This window comes from Photinus pyralis, unplaced genomic scaffold, assembly GCF_008802855.1.
Source record: "Photinus pyralis isolate 1611_PpyrPB1 unplaced genomic scaffold, Ppyr1.3 Ppyr1.4_LG5, whole genome shotgun sequence".
NCBI lineage: Eukaryota > Metazoa > Arthropoda > Insecta > Coleoptera > Lampyridae > Photinus > Photinus pyralis.
In genome coordinates, this window is record NW_022170596.1 from 2,083,011 (window position 1) to 2,099,173 (window position 16,163).

Sequence of the window (16,163 nt, forward strand, 5' to 3'; positions counted from 1 at the left end):
TACACTGAAAAAAATGACTTCCTTGTGGTAACAAATTTAGAATTGCTACATGCATATTGTTGCAGCAGCAAAAAGAAATGGTTTTTAGAACTAAATAATTTACTGCTTTAGTTTTCCCAAGTAGTTGCGATTTCCTGGGGTTAATAATCAAACTTTGTTGGAGGATAGCAAACATTTTTTGTTAAGAGCGCCAACGAGCATTTTGCATTGATTCCATGAACATAAAAGTATGCCTTCATAACAAAAAGCAGTTTGCTGATTAACCTAATACCACTGTATTTGTGACAACATACTAAATTCCTTAACTTGAAGGACGAAAATAATATAAAATTTTATTTATAATACTGCAATCATGCAATTCCCAAGTAGTTGACAGGATGTGCTTATCTCACCTTGCCTTGCATGTCCCAGAGTGCCAGCCAGATGTGAGAGGACATCATTACAAAGTACTCTGTGACCCTGTCCAGTGTCATAATTACTAGCTCATTTTTTCATGGTAAGTCGCCAATCTTGTACCTACTGAATTTCGGTTATTTACATTACGAACTTTTAGAATTTTAATGTTTTTTCAATGGCTGAACAAAGTGTAGGTGATATATTGGAACAATGGGGATTCCCGGAACTACTTTTGGTGTTTGAAGGTAAGTGTAACTTTAATCCATAAATTGTTTTGAATTATCTTTTGTTTTCCGGCATTTTCATTTTTAGATTTTTCGAACAACGACAACTCGAAAAGTGCCGGTCTGATCAGAAACTGGTCGAGGAACTTTTTATTCGGTTTTCTTTGTATAACACCATCCCATAGTCCGTGTGCGCGAATTTCGAAACACGCTGTATATGTAAATTTGTAAAAGCTGTTTACATGTAGTGTAGGTAAGTTTTAATCTCGGTTTTAATTTAAGTGTTTTATATTTTGTCTTTGGAGATGTTAATGATAAAAAAGTTTTTCTTTTGTAGTTAGGTAAACAGTAAGTGATTTAATAAATGTGTATTTAAAAAAAAAAGTGATTTGTTTTAATTGACATCACCAAAACGCGTGGACGATGCAGACAGAGCGGAAAATTTATTGTTCCAACCAGGATTCATAGTTAATCCAACTAATCATTTGAGACAATTTATGAGTTTCCAGCATAAATGGTATGCTACTACAACAAAGATAAAAAAAGACAAATTAGGAGGTCCAGCAAATACTCGTTAGTTTATATAACAATACCGCTCTGCTGCTGCGACTAAGTATTATTTGTTACAGGGACAAATTTTTTTGCAAGCTTATTTAGTTCCTCAAACAAAAATGGTATGCTTTCTTAACTAACTTGTATAATTTGTCACAAGTAATTGTTTTAGCTACTGGAACAAATTTACTTCCAACAAGTTGTTGATTTCCTACAGCAAATAATTTTGTTGAGGCTATAGCTACTAAAAAAATTAGTTGGAGTAACTAATTGTTAGTTGCGACAACATTTCTTTTTTTTCAGTGTATATATACCACGGTAGAGAAGTCTATTATTGCCTTCGCACCTTACACCCCTCGGCGCAAGCGCCTCGAGATGTAATCTTGGTGCTCAGGCAATAATAGTGGATTTCTCTACCTTGATATATAATGTACTATTACATTATTTGTATGTCAAATCAGTTTACGTTACTCGTTTCGAAATTCCTGCCTCAGCTACGCTTCGGCAGTAAACATCTCACTGGTTAACGTATACCTTGATTTAACATACTCATATGTAAATAACTATTTCCTCAGTGAATCGCATTTTACAAAAAAATTAAAGCCAGTTGTCATAAACTGATTAATTTCGACGTTTGAATCTGCTCGTTGTCTTACTATATAGTGAATGGCTTAAAATGATTTTGGTAAGTGGATTTATTGCCGAATTTTTGATAAAATAGTGAGAAATACACCTGAAAATGTACTAATTCGTATATCATTAGACGAGGAAACAAATCTTCTTTCGATTGGTGTCATTATAAACCCTCTAAGTTAACATGGGGAGCGCAACTATCAACAAAATACCCTTTTACCATGTTAATTCCCTATGTTCGGTTTAGATTTTTAGATGGAAATATTCGCCCGGTATATGATTGTGAATAATAGCTTAGTGTAACACTATGATAATAGTACCTACCTCCACCCATATCTCTTGTCACGGGGACCTTGTAACAGTTGTTTACGGGCGATGCCTTTCCTGTTACGGAGTATTTACTATAGTTCAATGGCATATGTACGATACTCCTTCCAACCTTACTTTCACAAAAGAGTTGATATTCTGAGCTAATTCGGTAAAATAATAAGTATTTAATTTGCGTGCGGCAACTGACAAATTATTTTGAACTTTGACAGATCACAGATCATGTCCTCCTAGATGACGAATTTACTAATTAATTAGCCAATGAGAACCCTTGCTTTGCGTGAACAAATAACTATACCTTGACTTGTATAGCTGAATCTACCCTATCTCATACATTACAAAAAAAGACATTAAAAATACCGGTGAGATAGTCTGGCTACATTTACCGACCGACTACCGGACTACATGAGGGTATAGCAGAAAATTGTGATTCAATTTTCATAACAAAAAGGCTACAAAAAAAATCTGTTATCCCTACTTACATAATTAGTACAAATGGACTAATCCACGCTGTTGCAAATTCTTATTACACGAAGCAAGTGCCACGTCTGTAGCTGTGTACAACGTAAAATAAAGTACTTACTCTTTGTACGTTCATTTTTCCATTTTAATAAGCAATTCTCATGTGACTTGAGATAATACAAGGTCGCGCAATATGTGATTAGTTTCTCTATTGATTGTTCAAATTGTTGTATATAAAATTATAAACATTGATATAGCCATTGAATTCAGATTCTTTATTTAATGATATAGCACAACAAGGACGATTTATAAAGTGTTCCTTATTCGCGCGTCGCGTCGCCATGACAATTTAGTACCACAGGGCACAGACATAACATATACGTATTATTTATTATTATTATTATTATTTTTATATAACCTTAAACGTGTGTGCTTTCGATAACTGTGACCGTTGAGCGCCACGATTAAGTTTTGTCAGAGCAGATAATTATTATTTTGCAGCAGTGTCATCCATTATTTCCCAATCATTTCTTTAGATTTCTTTCGTTATATTAGGTAATGTCTTTTAGGAACTGTATTATAACTTTCCAAAGTTATTTTCTTTTAGCATCATAGCAAGTTCTCCCTCAATTTTGTGTTTTACTCTATACTCATTTAATTTCTCACATTCTTCTACTACATGCTTTACGGTAAGTACTTTTTCTTTACATTGTGGACATTTGGGAGCATCTCTTCCTAAGAGCAGATACGAATGTGTCACCCTTGTGTGACCTATTGCTAACCTTGCCCATATCACTTCATTCTTTCTGGCGAGAGGAGCTACTGGTAGGGTATTCACTTTTTTTATACATTGTCGCAATTGGGTTGTATTTTGGTCCCAGTTATCTTGCCATTTACGAATTATAACTCTACGAATGTACTTCCTCAGATCTTCGTGGGTGTAGATTGTCATTTGTTGCACATCGTTTTTATTTATTTCGTCTATTTGGGGAGTGACTAGTTAACGTGAAGGCACATATAAGAATTTGATTGTAATACCACTTTCTGAGTGTAGTTATTTTTTGTAGTATGGTTTTTATAAGTTCGTTAATTGAGAATGTGTCCTTTAACATTGTTTTTATTACGTTTGATGTAAAACATATCATTTTCTTTGTGGTTAGTTGATCCATGTCAATTCCTTTAACGATACCTATAAGACCAGCTGTCAGGATTGAGGTTCCTTGAGGGAGCTGCCATGTACGCGTACGTTCTTTCGCCTGAATGTGGCAGTAACATTCGTCGTCAGTAATGTGTCCTTTTGTTATTATCACTGAACCAAAAAAAGGCATAAATACAATAAAAAAGTTTGTTGAATTGATGTAAAATTGCATTAAAATTGGTCCAACGAACGATTTCTTTCCGTTAACGAAAAACTTTTCATTGTTTGATAAATGCATTCATTAAACAATTAAGAGTTTATTGGACCAACAAACATAGATCATTATAATGAAGAACTTCATTTTATATATTCAACCGATCATATCATTGACGTAACGATCATCATACATTGTTTAACCACTAAGGTTATTGTTTCTATGTATACCTTACATAGACTTAACGAATATTAGTAATTGATGAAATGAATACTATTCGCTAATATAACAATTACTGTCGTTTATTCAATAAGTTTAATTCGTTGATGTAATAAATGTTTTACGTACACTCAACAAACATTAGTAATTGGTGTAATGAATCTTATTAGTTAATAGGTATAAGAAAAAAAATTTTTGTGCCCTTTATTTTTAAACTAAAATATTTTTTTATAATTTTATAATTTTTATATACATTATGTAGGTATATAAACAACTAAAATAATTCCTAAAAACATAGATATAACTCCAGTCATTCGTGTGACTCCAACGAGGACTTCAAGTATTCATTTAAAATAAATACTTTGGAAAAGGTTTGTTTAGATTTCATTTTAAAAAAAAAAGATTCCAAAAAACAGTAAAACATCGAAGATGCTAACGGGAATTCCAGATCAAATAAATAAAATATTTTAAAACATATATCCACCGCCCGTAACACACTAAAAAATGTATATCGTATGTTATCAAAATAAATGAAAATGTCCGTGATTGAAAGTATATCATCCCCTATACAATATACAAACGGCTGAATGCTGACCATTCTCTGCCCTAAATGATTCAAGTGGTCCTCCACCTCTTGGAAGGACTTCCCTAAGAACAGGAAAGATTCCTGGGAATCTTTGATTGTAAATTTTATTGTTTGGTTCTTTCCAGTCTCGTCTTTCTTGACCGATTTATTTGTGGGCACAAAGTACCCATGCAGAGCCCACAAAAGTGATGCTGTTCTTGAATCTGCAAAATTAATACTTAACGCGAAATCATTCTTCCTAGTTACACTCACTTTCAGACAAGCTGCCGTTTTTTCTTATTTCTTCCAAAATTAGTTTTAAGTTTTTGTCTTTTAAATTACTATCCGTGTAAAAATGTCAAGATTTTATCGTAACATTTCTCCCAGTTGTCTAGTAGACCCTCTCCATTAGAGAAGGCTACCGTGAAGTCCATGTCGATCTATAAATAAAAACGAGTAAGTACCTAGATTGCAGTATGTGCTTTAATCAAAACATACCAGTCGAAAGCCCGAAGGACTTTTATACAACGACCATTTATCGATTATTGCACCAGTATCCCCAAAAGTTTTTATGTCATGCAGCCGATACTGGCTGCAAGCTTTCCAAGTGCTATCAATTTGCTCACTTGATAAATTGTCGTACTTCAAGGCTCTAAGGCAGGCTTCGCCGTCAGTTTCTGGCTCTAAAATGGTGACCATATAGGTATGTAGTACATGTGTTAATTAAGTTTTTCTTCAAACGTCAGTAAAACATGACATTTCTCAGCCCATTTCATGCCATTAAAGTTTGACATTTTAGACGTTGACAGCGTCAGACAAATTTCTGAAATCGCTCGAGAACGCCTACTTTCTTGGAGCAAATTCAGACCTCAAAATACGTCAGCAGCAACGAACTTTCCTGGACCAAAAGTAGTCCGGGAAAATTTTTGCCGGCCTACGCCATCAAAATATGTCAAACACAGTTGTCAAGGAAACGATTTCATAGGCAATAAGATGGTAACCAAAAATTGTTATGCATTTACAAGAGTTCCTTAGTTTATGATAATGTTGATTGCGATTTCAGAAACAGTAGTTTGTGTACCACGTAGTATAAAAGCACAATCCCGGACTCCAATGCTTGTTAGTCTCGGCTAACAATTTACTTGGCATCCAGGAATGTATTGCTTATACTACTAGATACACAATATACTATTTTTTCGCGATTTTTACTATGCGTTTCCATGGCGATTAGTCTTATCTATCAATTTTTGAGAATTTAGTTCGTTTACAACACGTCTTAATAGAGTCTTTTTTTCCTTATGTGCTTGATTAACTAGGGCTTCGTCCTCGTTAGTGCAAATTCATGAAAAAAAGTATTACGTTTAAAACTAGTTGTACAAATAACTATTTTAATTGATATTCAATTATATTACCAAAGTTTTTTTCTAATCTGTACTTCTTTTCAGGCTGGTTTTTGGATTTGGTGTTTGATACATATTTTCCAATTGCAGTTCCCACAGACTTCTTCAAATTACAGAATTTATTATATATTAGTCCTCGTTTATTCGAACGATAGTATTCCTAAAATAAAACATATGAGGGTGAAAAAATATAAAACTTTAAATTTCATCTACCTACCAGTCTCTCAGTTGGAAATCTTTCCAAAATTTCTCGTTCCAATCTGTAACTTCCTGCAAGGGTCATCGCTATGCCTTTATCTTCATGAAATTGTGCGACTAAAGTTATTAATATTGTACGCTGTTCTTCTTGTAGTTTCGAAAACTTATTATAAAAGTCAGTAAGCATAACACCTTTAGTTGTTTCATTTAATATAGTCGATAAAGGTTGACTGTCCGGTTGTTCTTTGCAGTAGGGTGTTACACGCGAGTCGTGAGCGGGTGATGACGCCCTGGAGGAACTACACGATGAAGTTGGGGATAATGGTGAAGTTAGTGTTGAAGTATTTCCACTATAAAGTAATGGTGCTCCCATGGACTGTCTCCACTGTTCTAAATTGTGTTCGAAAACAATTTGTATTCCAATTTCGAAATCTTTCAAAAGGCGTTCAAGGTGATGAGATTTAATAACCTTCAACACATCGACAAATACTTTTTGTTCTAAAACAAATAAAACATTTATGAGTTTTATTAAAAGATGGATTCAAAAGGACTTACGAACAAAATGCTCCAAAAGAAATTCTTGTTTCCATTCCTTCAACAATTTTGTTAAATCCTGTATGGGTTGATCTTCGCAACCAGATATGTCCAGTATCGTTTCACCATCAGGAGACCCCAAATTGTAATTACTCTCTCTACCTTCATTGTTTACACTTACAGGCAAGTTTTGAATGGAATTAAAAATATTTCCGTAATCCACAGCCACATAGTCATTTGTATACGGCGAATAAGGGTCGCGATTACAAGAGTTGGATTGATCCATTGATAGAAACCGTTTGTAAATCGTTCAACTGTATCTGTAGGTATAGTCTAAGTAGGTACGTGTACAATGTTACTGCGGAAGTAAGTATACGATGTTTTGTAAAAGATGCATAAAATGGTGGTTATATCTAAATTTTTCAAAAATGTTTTCTCAATATTTACAGTGTGAAATTAAGAATAATATGCTGTTATGCTTTATTTTAAGAATTTATGAATTACGGAGCTAGTTTGTAATATTCTTTCAAACGAATCATAGCTTTACCTTTTGCTGTCTTTATCAGAGTCATAGGAGGACCAACAATGTCTTCTATAGAAATTATGGAGAATGGTCCTAATGCATTTGGATTAACTTCATATGCAATCAAGTTTGGTACGTAGCTTACAGATTGTAGGTTTTGAACAAAAAAGTATACGCCTTGATTTTTTAATACTATAATTTCCAATATTATGTTAAATATTATATCATCTACAAATAAAGCAATGTAATTGTTGCGTTTATAATCAACTCCCTCATAATTCAATTTGTGATATAATTCGACATCACCTTCTTCAACATTAATTTTTTCACGTATAATGTTTTTGTAGTTACTTTCTACTTTATGTTTATCTTCTACCGTGTATTTAGTTATTACATCTGTACGTACCATTATTTGATATGCAAATTTTAATTCGTACTTTTTGGCTAAACTCATACAAATATTTTTTCTGGAAGTTATACAGTGCGAGTATATTTTAAATTGTCTGTGTTTCGATTCATACTTAAAGCACCAAAGCTTCCTCAGGGGTCCTACTTGACGAAGTATTTTTGGATAGTGTGATAAATTATGAAATTTTGGTTTCAAAGTATCGTTAAATAGCAATATATAGTCATCATTGTGTTTTTTTATTTTATATTCTAGTAAATTAATGCTCATTTCAGATATTTCGGAAGACAGCAATATATCGATAATTTCTATTAAATTTAAAGTAAAATTCCAAACTGGATCATCTGAAGGAATGAGATCGCCTACCATAAGAGGAAAATATTGTACAAACGTCATAGTTTGTCTTGCTGACATTTTCAGTTTCTTTTTCAAAATGTGATGCTGTTCAATTTTTCCGGATTTATTGTCTATTTCTATTGGCCCGTACTCAAAATTTTGTTTTCTGGAGTTAAGCGTTGCAAGGTCAAAATATTTCATCGTAGTAATGAAGTGAGCAATAACTTGACATAAGCTGTAATGGCACACACCTTCAAAGAGATCATGCATGATATCAACATAGTAATTTTCTACGACATGAAATGATGGTATTTTGTTTAAAACGGATCTCTTCACAATTCCACTTTCTTCCAGATTTAAAAGATCGGTTTCGTAATTATCTCTCGTCCTATCTACATCACTTGGTTGAGTACTTAATTTTTGTGTATCTGTTTTCGGAGCTTTACAAAACCTACAAAAATATTTGCTCGAAAATGATTTGCTAAATCCAAGAAATGAGTTCATACTACTATTTCATATCCTTCACTAATGTAATATTGCCAGTGTCTATTAATTGGTGTGGTTGTGTCTCCTTCTGCTATTTCCTCTATTTGTGGAGAGTTAATTTCCCAGTCGTAATTATCATTTGGCGCAATATGGGTGTCGATTATTAGGCTCTCAGACTCCAGTTGTTTATGAATTTTAATGAGCGCAGGGATAGTTCTTGTTTGGCTCCATTCATACTTATCAAGAATTTCTGGTGCTGATATGCTCTGTCGGAGATAGTGATGTCTTTTACTAAGAATTTTGGCGCCATACTTCAAATTTGTCTCCAAAAATCGTAGTTGAAGTGGTGGGCATTTTGCAAAAACACATACCGGGCGGTGCCTAGTGCGACGCAGCATAGAGGGATTTCAATGGTAATTTCTTTATAGTCAATTACTAGCTCCCCTAATTATTTTAGACCAAAAGTCTAAATAAGTTTTTTTTAGACAAAAAATACTGAATCTGTTCATGCTATTACTCATAATTTTCCGTTTTTGAAAACCGTAGAAATCGACAAAATAAAAAGGTTCATTTTACAATAAATCAAATATGCCTTGGAATTACCTAAAAAAAACAGCGATCACGTTTCATTATTTGCCTTTGACGTATATTAAATTTATACTTGTTTATAAATTAGTTAAAGAACTGCAAGTGCAATAACGTTCAAAATGTCCGTCAAAACCATCAGGAAAACGACAATACATTCAACGTTTTGGCTGCAGTAGCGGAAAATCCGAATATAAGTTTAGGAACAAATCTTTTTCAAATCAGTTTTTTTCTTCGATTATGTAGGTACCCTGATTCCGGAAAATGATAAACATCTGATATCTGATGCAGATGCAGCATACATTCTCTAAAAAAACATTACTCAATTGCTGCTTTTTCTTGCATCGGATAGTTGTAACAGAATTAAATATGAAAATCGTTCGACGCCAAACAACGATAACTTAGATGCGATGCGCTTGCAGTTTGTTATAAAGATTCCAAAGATTTATAAAAATGTAATTTTTTATTTTGTCGATTTCTACGGTTTTGAAAAATGGAAAATTATAACTAAAAGTATGAACAGATGCAGTATTTTTTTCTCTAAAAAAACTTATTTAGACTTTTGCTCTAAAATAATTAGGGGAGCTAATAATTGACTATAAATTACCATTGAAATCCCTATGCTGCGTTGCGCTAGGCACCACCCTGTATATACTGTTGAAATTGGGACAAAGTGCTAAACGCTGGTTTGCTTATTTGCCTAGTTATTTTAATTTTTTATAACTGATAATGTAAACAAAATAATTAATATAACGTCATCTAGGCTTGTACGTTGGCAACGTCGGCGTCGTATGGTCGATCTCATTGAACTTAAAGGACATTTGACTATAGTCAATGGTAAGGACTGACCAGCAGAGCCGTCCTTAGGGTGGAGCGGCCGCTCCAGGCCTCGCGCTTACTCTCGCTAAAAAATAAGTAAATGTTGTGGTTGAATGAAAATAATATAATAATGTACAGATATACGTACGTACCTAAAATATCTGTCTGATTACCCGCCCAATATGTTCAATTATTGATTAACTAAAAAACCTACGAACAAGATCTCATTCGGTAACATTCACAATACAAAAAATTAATCGTCGAAATTAATAATGTACTTAACGCAGAAGTTTGCAAACTGCAAACTTTGCCGCTTAATTTTACGGAAATGAACAGAGGTACGCATGCGTGTTTTTATATGACAGCCAGCATAACCATGTTTTGTTTGTTTTGATTTTGTTTACATATACAATGAATGTGGCGAACAGAAAAAATTATCTTGCCACTTTAGGATTAGGCTAGTTATAGTTAAGTTAAAAGACGAAAGAAGATTAACACAAACACTGAATCTTGTGCTTGCGCTACAAGGTTATGTTGAAAGTTGTTGTTTAAACAATTAACCAAGGTACGCCGGTACATAGGTGGCGACACTGCGTACACATTAATTTCGCCTATTAATTTCAGGCATTGCGAATGTTCGTTTTGCGTAAAGTTAACGAAATAATTTCACTCATTAATTATAAACATTAATTGAAGGTTGTGAGTGCAGCAGCGCAGAGACTTGCTATAACTATAACTAGACTGCGCTTAACGTATCTAAGGTGTTGTCGACACAGTATGCAACACACAATGCACCGCGGGGCAAAAATCGCAGAGATGATGTGCAATATAATGAAATAAGCTGTTATTTTAGATGTTCCGTTCTTTAATTATTCTCGTGATTAGCTCGAATTAGTGAACAGATAAATTTCTGTTGAGAATAAACCAATAAACTTAGGTTAACTCGTGCGTATCAACATGTACTCTGTAGATAGAATTTTAAATAATATGCAGATTTCCAACGGATAAAAGTTTAAAGGGCCAATGGATCAGAGCCATTCGAAGAGAAAAATTTACTCCCACCATAGTGCATTTGCGGGGAATGAAGCCTATTTTAGACAGGTACCTACGAAGGTGTTAAACAATAACGCAATACCGAGCGTTTTCGACTTTCCCATTCACTTAAAATAACGTAGAACTATTATTCGACATCCTTTACCAGATAACGGCAGTACCTATTTGCCTATTAGGTATAGACGTAACTAAGTACTTACTGGTACTAAGTATATTTCAGGTTTTGTTACAAGAAAAATAGCTAAAAGTCTGTTAAATGTTCCATATGTGCAGATGCGATATTCGCATCAGAGAGTCATTCAAAGCTTTTAACTAGAAAAAAATCGTGGAGGATTGTTGCACGTATCAAGCGATGAATTAAAAATTTGCCAAATTGCTGAAAATGTGTTCAGGTTTTTCATTCAATCCACACCACACCGCGTTGTAAACAAAATGGTTATCAGCAGTCTAAGAAAAATAAATAACAGTTACAGCCCATTTGGGTTTTTGGATAGGCATATATTGAATCAAAATCCGCTAAATAATCATATCTTACTACTTACATCTTTAGTTTTAAGAGTATATTTTCCCATGCGTGTTCACCACCAAAATACACATATAAATCGAATTAGGACCAGAGTAAGGCAGTTATATACCAATTTAGTACAAATAAAATACCAATAAATTCGATTAAAACAGTTAACAGTTATATGTTATCTTTTTTTGCTACTAAAATTTAGAATAAACATATGCTAAAGCAAGCTGCAGAACGTACGTCTGCCCCGCGATGAACAGTTGGTTGCCTATCCTATCTTGACAACAGGCGTTTATAGTAAAATCTACGTTACGCGCGGTCTAGTTATAACAAGTCTCTGGTGCAGCGTGCTGTTGGTACGCGCATGTGGTTTATGGAATCACAGCCAACAGGACAAGACACTTTAATTTGCATCAATTATAGCGTAAGCATAACCACAGACAAACATTACTTGTATGATAAAAGTTTGCAAAATATAAATATGGAAATATTTCCTAAATATCAACATCTTCAAATAGAAGAAATTTGCCGGATTTGTTTGACAAAAAAAGATCCAATGCAATTACTTTCCGATGGTGGTTTATTAGATATGCTGATTGAGTGTGTATCAATACAGGTAAACCTAAATTATCAGGACCAAAATAAGCTATTCACCTAATTTTAAGTTGGTGGAAGAAGATGGTGTTTATTTAATTTGTAATGATTGTAAAAGCGAGATCAGTCATTGGTACGTTTTTAAGCAACAAGTTGTTAAAGCTTTTGCAATTTGTCGCCTTCTAATTAAAGAGAAGCAACAGAGAGTTGGTGATGGGGAACGAAAATTGGAGGATAACGAAAGTGTAACTGAAAAACATTGGAGTTGCTTTGTGAATAATAGTTGTCTTGAATTTGGTGGCGCTGCTTCTAGTGAGTTGTCGCCTTTAGTCAATGTGACTAATGCAGATTCAATGATTTTGAAAGACGACTTTAAATGTTCCCAGTGCTCGAAACAGTGTGCCAATCATAACGCATTACAAAGACATTTAAAAAGACATGCATATGGCAAAGTTTACGAATGTTCAAAGTGTACCAAAGTATTCAAACAATCCCAAACGCTCGCCGATCATATGAGGCGACATTATGACAATAGAAATTTTGCATGTGAAGTATGCGGGAAAAAGTTCTATAAACAGTTCAATGTGACTGAACATATGCGTATTCACACTGGGGAAAGGCCATTTAAATGTGAATCATGCGAACGGACCTTTACAAGAGCCTTATTACTACGAAATCATGTAAAAAAGGTTGCCTTTTTAATTATTTTTACTATACATAGTATAAGCAGTTTGTTATAGGCGCACACCGGTGATAAAAAGTTTATATGTGAGGTGTGTTCAAAAAGTTTCGTAGATGGATACCAATTGAAAATTCACTTACGAATCCACACAGGTGAAAAACCTTTCCGCTGTCAGTATTGTGATAAATCATTTGCAATGCAGGGTCAGCTTAAGTCCCATACAAAGTATAGACATACACATGAAAAGAATTATATTTGTAATGTTTGTGCCCGAGCGTTTACAGCAAAGCATACCTTAGAGGAACACTTGCGTACTCACACCGGAGTCAAGAAGGAACCCAAGCACACTTGCAACATCTGTAATAAAAAGTGTATAACAACTACACAATTGCGGATACACATTAAATCAGTGCACACAGGCGAAAGGCCGTTTACTTGCGCAATTTGCGCGAAACGTTTCGTTACAAGAACTGCTGTCGAATCTCACATGAAAACGCACACAGGTGTTAAATCTTTTGTTTGCACAGACTGTGGCAAAGGGTTCAATGCAAAGTCCAGTTTGAAGATTCACGAAAGAATTCACACTGGTGAAAGGCCGTACAAATGTGAATATTGCGATAAAACATTTGCGCAGGGCAGTACTTTGAAAACGCATCTAAAATTGCATTAATTTAGGTTGTAATTAATAAACGTTTGTTGAATGACCTTTTTGATTGATCAAATAAAACTACAGTAGGTACCTGCCTGATACATGCCTGAAATTTTAAAATAGGCTGATGTAAAACTGACATTGATGCTATACACGGGAACCCCTCCAGTTTTTAATGATTGCCCTGTATAACATCTCTTACATAACATTTTCTTTAATCTAAGTACCTTCCCATTAAGGCCCGGTTGCATAAAAGTACGGTTGAACCGCCGGTTAGTGAAACTCCGGTTTGGGGTCAACCGTCGGTTGGAATGGAACGCATTGCATAAACGCTATTTCTCTGTCGGTTGAGGAACCAACGGTTGGTTTTAGATTTCTACGGTTGACTACACTGACGATTCGGTACTAGCCAATCCACTTTTAGTATACGGAAAGCGCGGCAGGGGTGTTTGTAGTGTGCGCATGACAAATGTGTAATGGGGTTATTTGCCTTGTCTAAGGTTATTTGACAAGGCGTCAAACTAATAAACATTGTCCTCTTTCATGTAGTCTCCTTAAATTGAAAGGGACAACTTCTTATCCTCCTCTCTCCAATAAATATGATCGCTTGCATTCAAGATTGGATGTTATATTGTAACAAATTACTGCGGTACCTTTAATTATTTGGGTTGTGGGTTACAGAGGTTTTGGTTTCTGATGGTATCCAAATTGAAAAAAAAACTTAAGAAGAAAACCTTAATCCTACAAATAACCTATAACGTTCACAACTCAGATGAATTAGCTACGCATTTTTGTTTTCTCATGGTATCTTTTCTTAAACGAAATTACTGCCAGAATTCTTCTTCGTTCCATCTTTCATAGTGACCCTCTTTCGAAAATTTCTAGGTGCTGGGACTGCCCTCACATGCTCTTCATACTCGGATGAAGGGTTTTTGCCCACAGGAAGCTGCCTCTCCGTCCCCTGTCGTCTTCCTCGGAATCACTTTCTGTCCACAAAAATCTCGCTTTTCCATCTTCAATTCTAGCCATTCTGAAACAGCTCTTTGCACTGAACGCACAAGAAATGAGCGATATATTTTTGACGTTTGTATTAATTTGTATGTACTAACCTCACTTTTACACAAATTCCGTATATGTAGTGTATACGCTGAGCAAAACGATGATGGAAAATCACAAGCACTGTTCGAGACCACATCACAAGAACTAACAAAAGCGCAAATATGAGCAGAAAGGATGGTTTTCAAGTTATTTTTGTTCTTGCGAACGGATCGACTGGGCCGTCAACCGTCGGTTGAAGCGGCTCGACCAGTGGATTTCCGCCGGTCGAAATTTCATCGGTTCAACCGCCACCCGCGGTTAACCTTATGCAACGCAAAATCTCGCTCAACTGTCGGTTGAAGGCCAACCTGCGGTCAAACGGGTTTTATGCAACCGGCCCTAAGACTATCCATTGTTTGGATTACAATGGTCTTGGCTCCAAGTCCAACTAGATGTATATTTTTTATTATTCTTTTAAACCGTGGAAATTATCAAATTATTTTATGTGTGTATGTGTACTGACTTGTTTGTAAACTAACATTATCGCTTTGAAGAGACGGGCCTAGCAAAAACTGTAACCAAATGAATTACGACACTCAATAAGTATATACCGGGAGTGATCTCGACAATTGCAGGCTCGAAACCCCGAACGAGGGGCGAGTTATCTATCTCGGGGGCGTAATTTTGCTAATAAAAACTCCTCGGTTTAGAATCTGTGTTATATGAGTTGCAATTCACCGATTTCCACGTATATTTTGTTGTAATATTGAATTCGCCCTACAAGACCATGTAATATTCCATTACTGCACCCATTGTTCCCAAAACTTGTTTTTAACCTACAGTGAATTTTTTTTTAATGCGAACATAGGAGTTTGCATGCAATGTAATTTCCCTATGTTCGATTTTTAAAAAAACAAATCAATCTATTAGTAGTTCAAATGAGTAGTAGATACAATTGACAGCTGTCACATTTTTAAAAATACCGCCGTCCAATTTAATTATGAAATGGGTTAGGTTATTGCTTAGAATGTCAAGGACACTTCGAACATTTATTGTAATTGTTTTCGTTATTTATTTTCTTATTTTCTTCATTTATGTATTGAATAGATCAAGTTAGTTGAATAGCAGGTGCACATGGCCTACAAATAATTGAAGGTTGGTTCACCTTCACAATGAGTTGTGGTGTCAGCGCGTGCTCTGTGAGATCAAGCATAGTGTAATTACACTAAGTATCAAGTTATCGTAAGTTTAAGAAAAATTTATCCTAAAAGTTGCTATGGCCTCACATGGCTTCTTTAAAAAATCTTACCGAGCGCTATTCATCATCAAGACTATAGAGTTGCTGTTCATATAAATACAAAGAGTGATTATTGTCTAAACACAGACACATAAACATGACATACTGAACGCTCCTCACTATCATTGGGATAAAATTACATTTGTACGTGGGCGTCATTCAAGACAAGGTAGATTCTATTCCAGACAGGACGTTACAATTTTTATTATACCATGTTGTACACAATTATTCCCTTTGCTTTTTTTTAACCAGCGCTAACCAATACATTTTTCAGTTTTTCGGATAAAATTAATAATTGCAAAAGCGTGTGTTTTTTCTT

General features: G+C 34.7%; 2 protein-coding genes and 1 long non-coding RNA gene across 3 annotated transcripts; 1 reads left to right on the forward strand and 2 right to left on the reverse strand.

Moving 5' to 3' along the window:
- Positions 1-5,009: 5,009 nt before the first annotated feature.
- Positions 5,010-7,148, reverse strand: LOC116172655. The gene is made up of 5 exons (XM_031489905.1): positions 6,884-7,148; positions 6,348-6,826; positions 6,143-6,290; positions 5,229-5,413; positions 5,010-5,170 (listed from the first exon to the last, which is right to left on the reverse strand). Exons 1-5 carry the CDS (start codon positions 7,146-7,148, stop codon positions 5,072-5,074), a joined length of 1,176 nt encoding a protein of 391 aa, XP_031345765.1. The 3' UTR covers positions 5,010-5,071.
- A 4,854-nt stretch (positions 7,149-12,002) lies between these two features.
- Positions 12,003-13,565, forward strand: LOC116172150 (gastrula zinc finger protein XlCGF57.1-like). The gene is made up of 3 exons (XM_031489295.1): positions 12,003-12,200; positions 12,250-12,867; positions 12,919-13,565. Exons 1-3 carry the CDS (start codon positions 12,066-12,068, stop codon positions 13,528-13,530), a joined length of 1,365 nt encoding a protein of 454 aa, XP_031345155.1. The 5' UTR covers positions 12,003-12,065; the 3' UTR covers positions 13,531-13,565.
- Positions 13,566-14,121: 556 nt separating this feature from the next.
- On the reverse strand, positions 14,122-15,303 carry LOC116172151. Its single transcript, XR_004145595.1, has 2 exons — positions 14,619-15,303; positions 14,122-14,557 (listed from the first exon to the last, which is right to left on the reverse strand). It is a non-coding gene; the product is annotated as an uncharacterized LOC116172151 (long non-coding RNA).
- Between the last annotated feature and the right edge of the window lie 860 nt (positions 15,304-16,163).

Excerpts from the sequence above, each read along its gene's own strand:
- LOC116172150 (XM_031489295.1), top strand. The coding sequence starts at position 12,066 with ATGGAAATATTTCCTAAATATCAACATCTTCAAATAGAAGAAATTTGC. Across the intron at positions 12,201-12,249 it reads TTGAGTGTGTATCAATACAG|TTGGTGGAAGAAGATGGTGT; the intron begins GTAAACCTAAAT and ends CCTAATTTTAAG. Across the intron at positions 12,868-12,918 it reads TACGAAATCATGTAAAAAAG|GCGCACACCGGTGATAAAAA; the intron begins GTTGCCTTTTTA and ends AGTTTGTTATAG.
- LOC116172655 (XM_031489905.1), bottom strand. The coding sequence starts at position 7,148 with ATGGATCAATCCAACTCTTGTAATCGCGACCCTTATTCGCCGTATACA. Across the intron at positions 6,827-6,883 it reads TCTTTTGGAGCATTTTGTTC|AACAAAAAGTATTTGTCGAT; the intron begins GTAAGTCCTTTT and ends TATTTGTTTTAG. Across the intron at positions 5,171-5,228 it reads GTCCTTCGGGCTTTCGACTG|ATCGACATGGACTTCACGGT; the intron begins GTATGTTTTGAT and ends TTTTATTTATAG.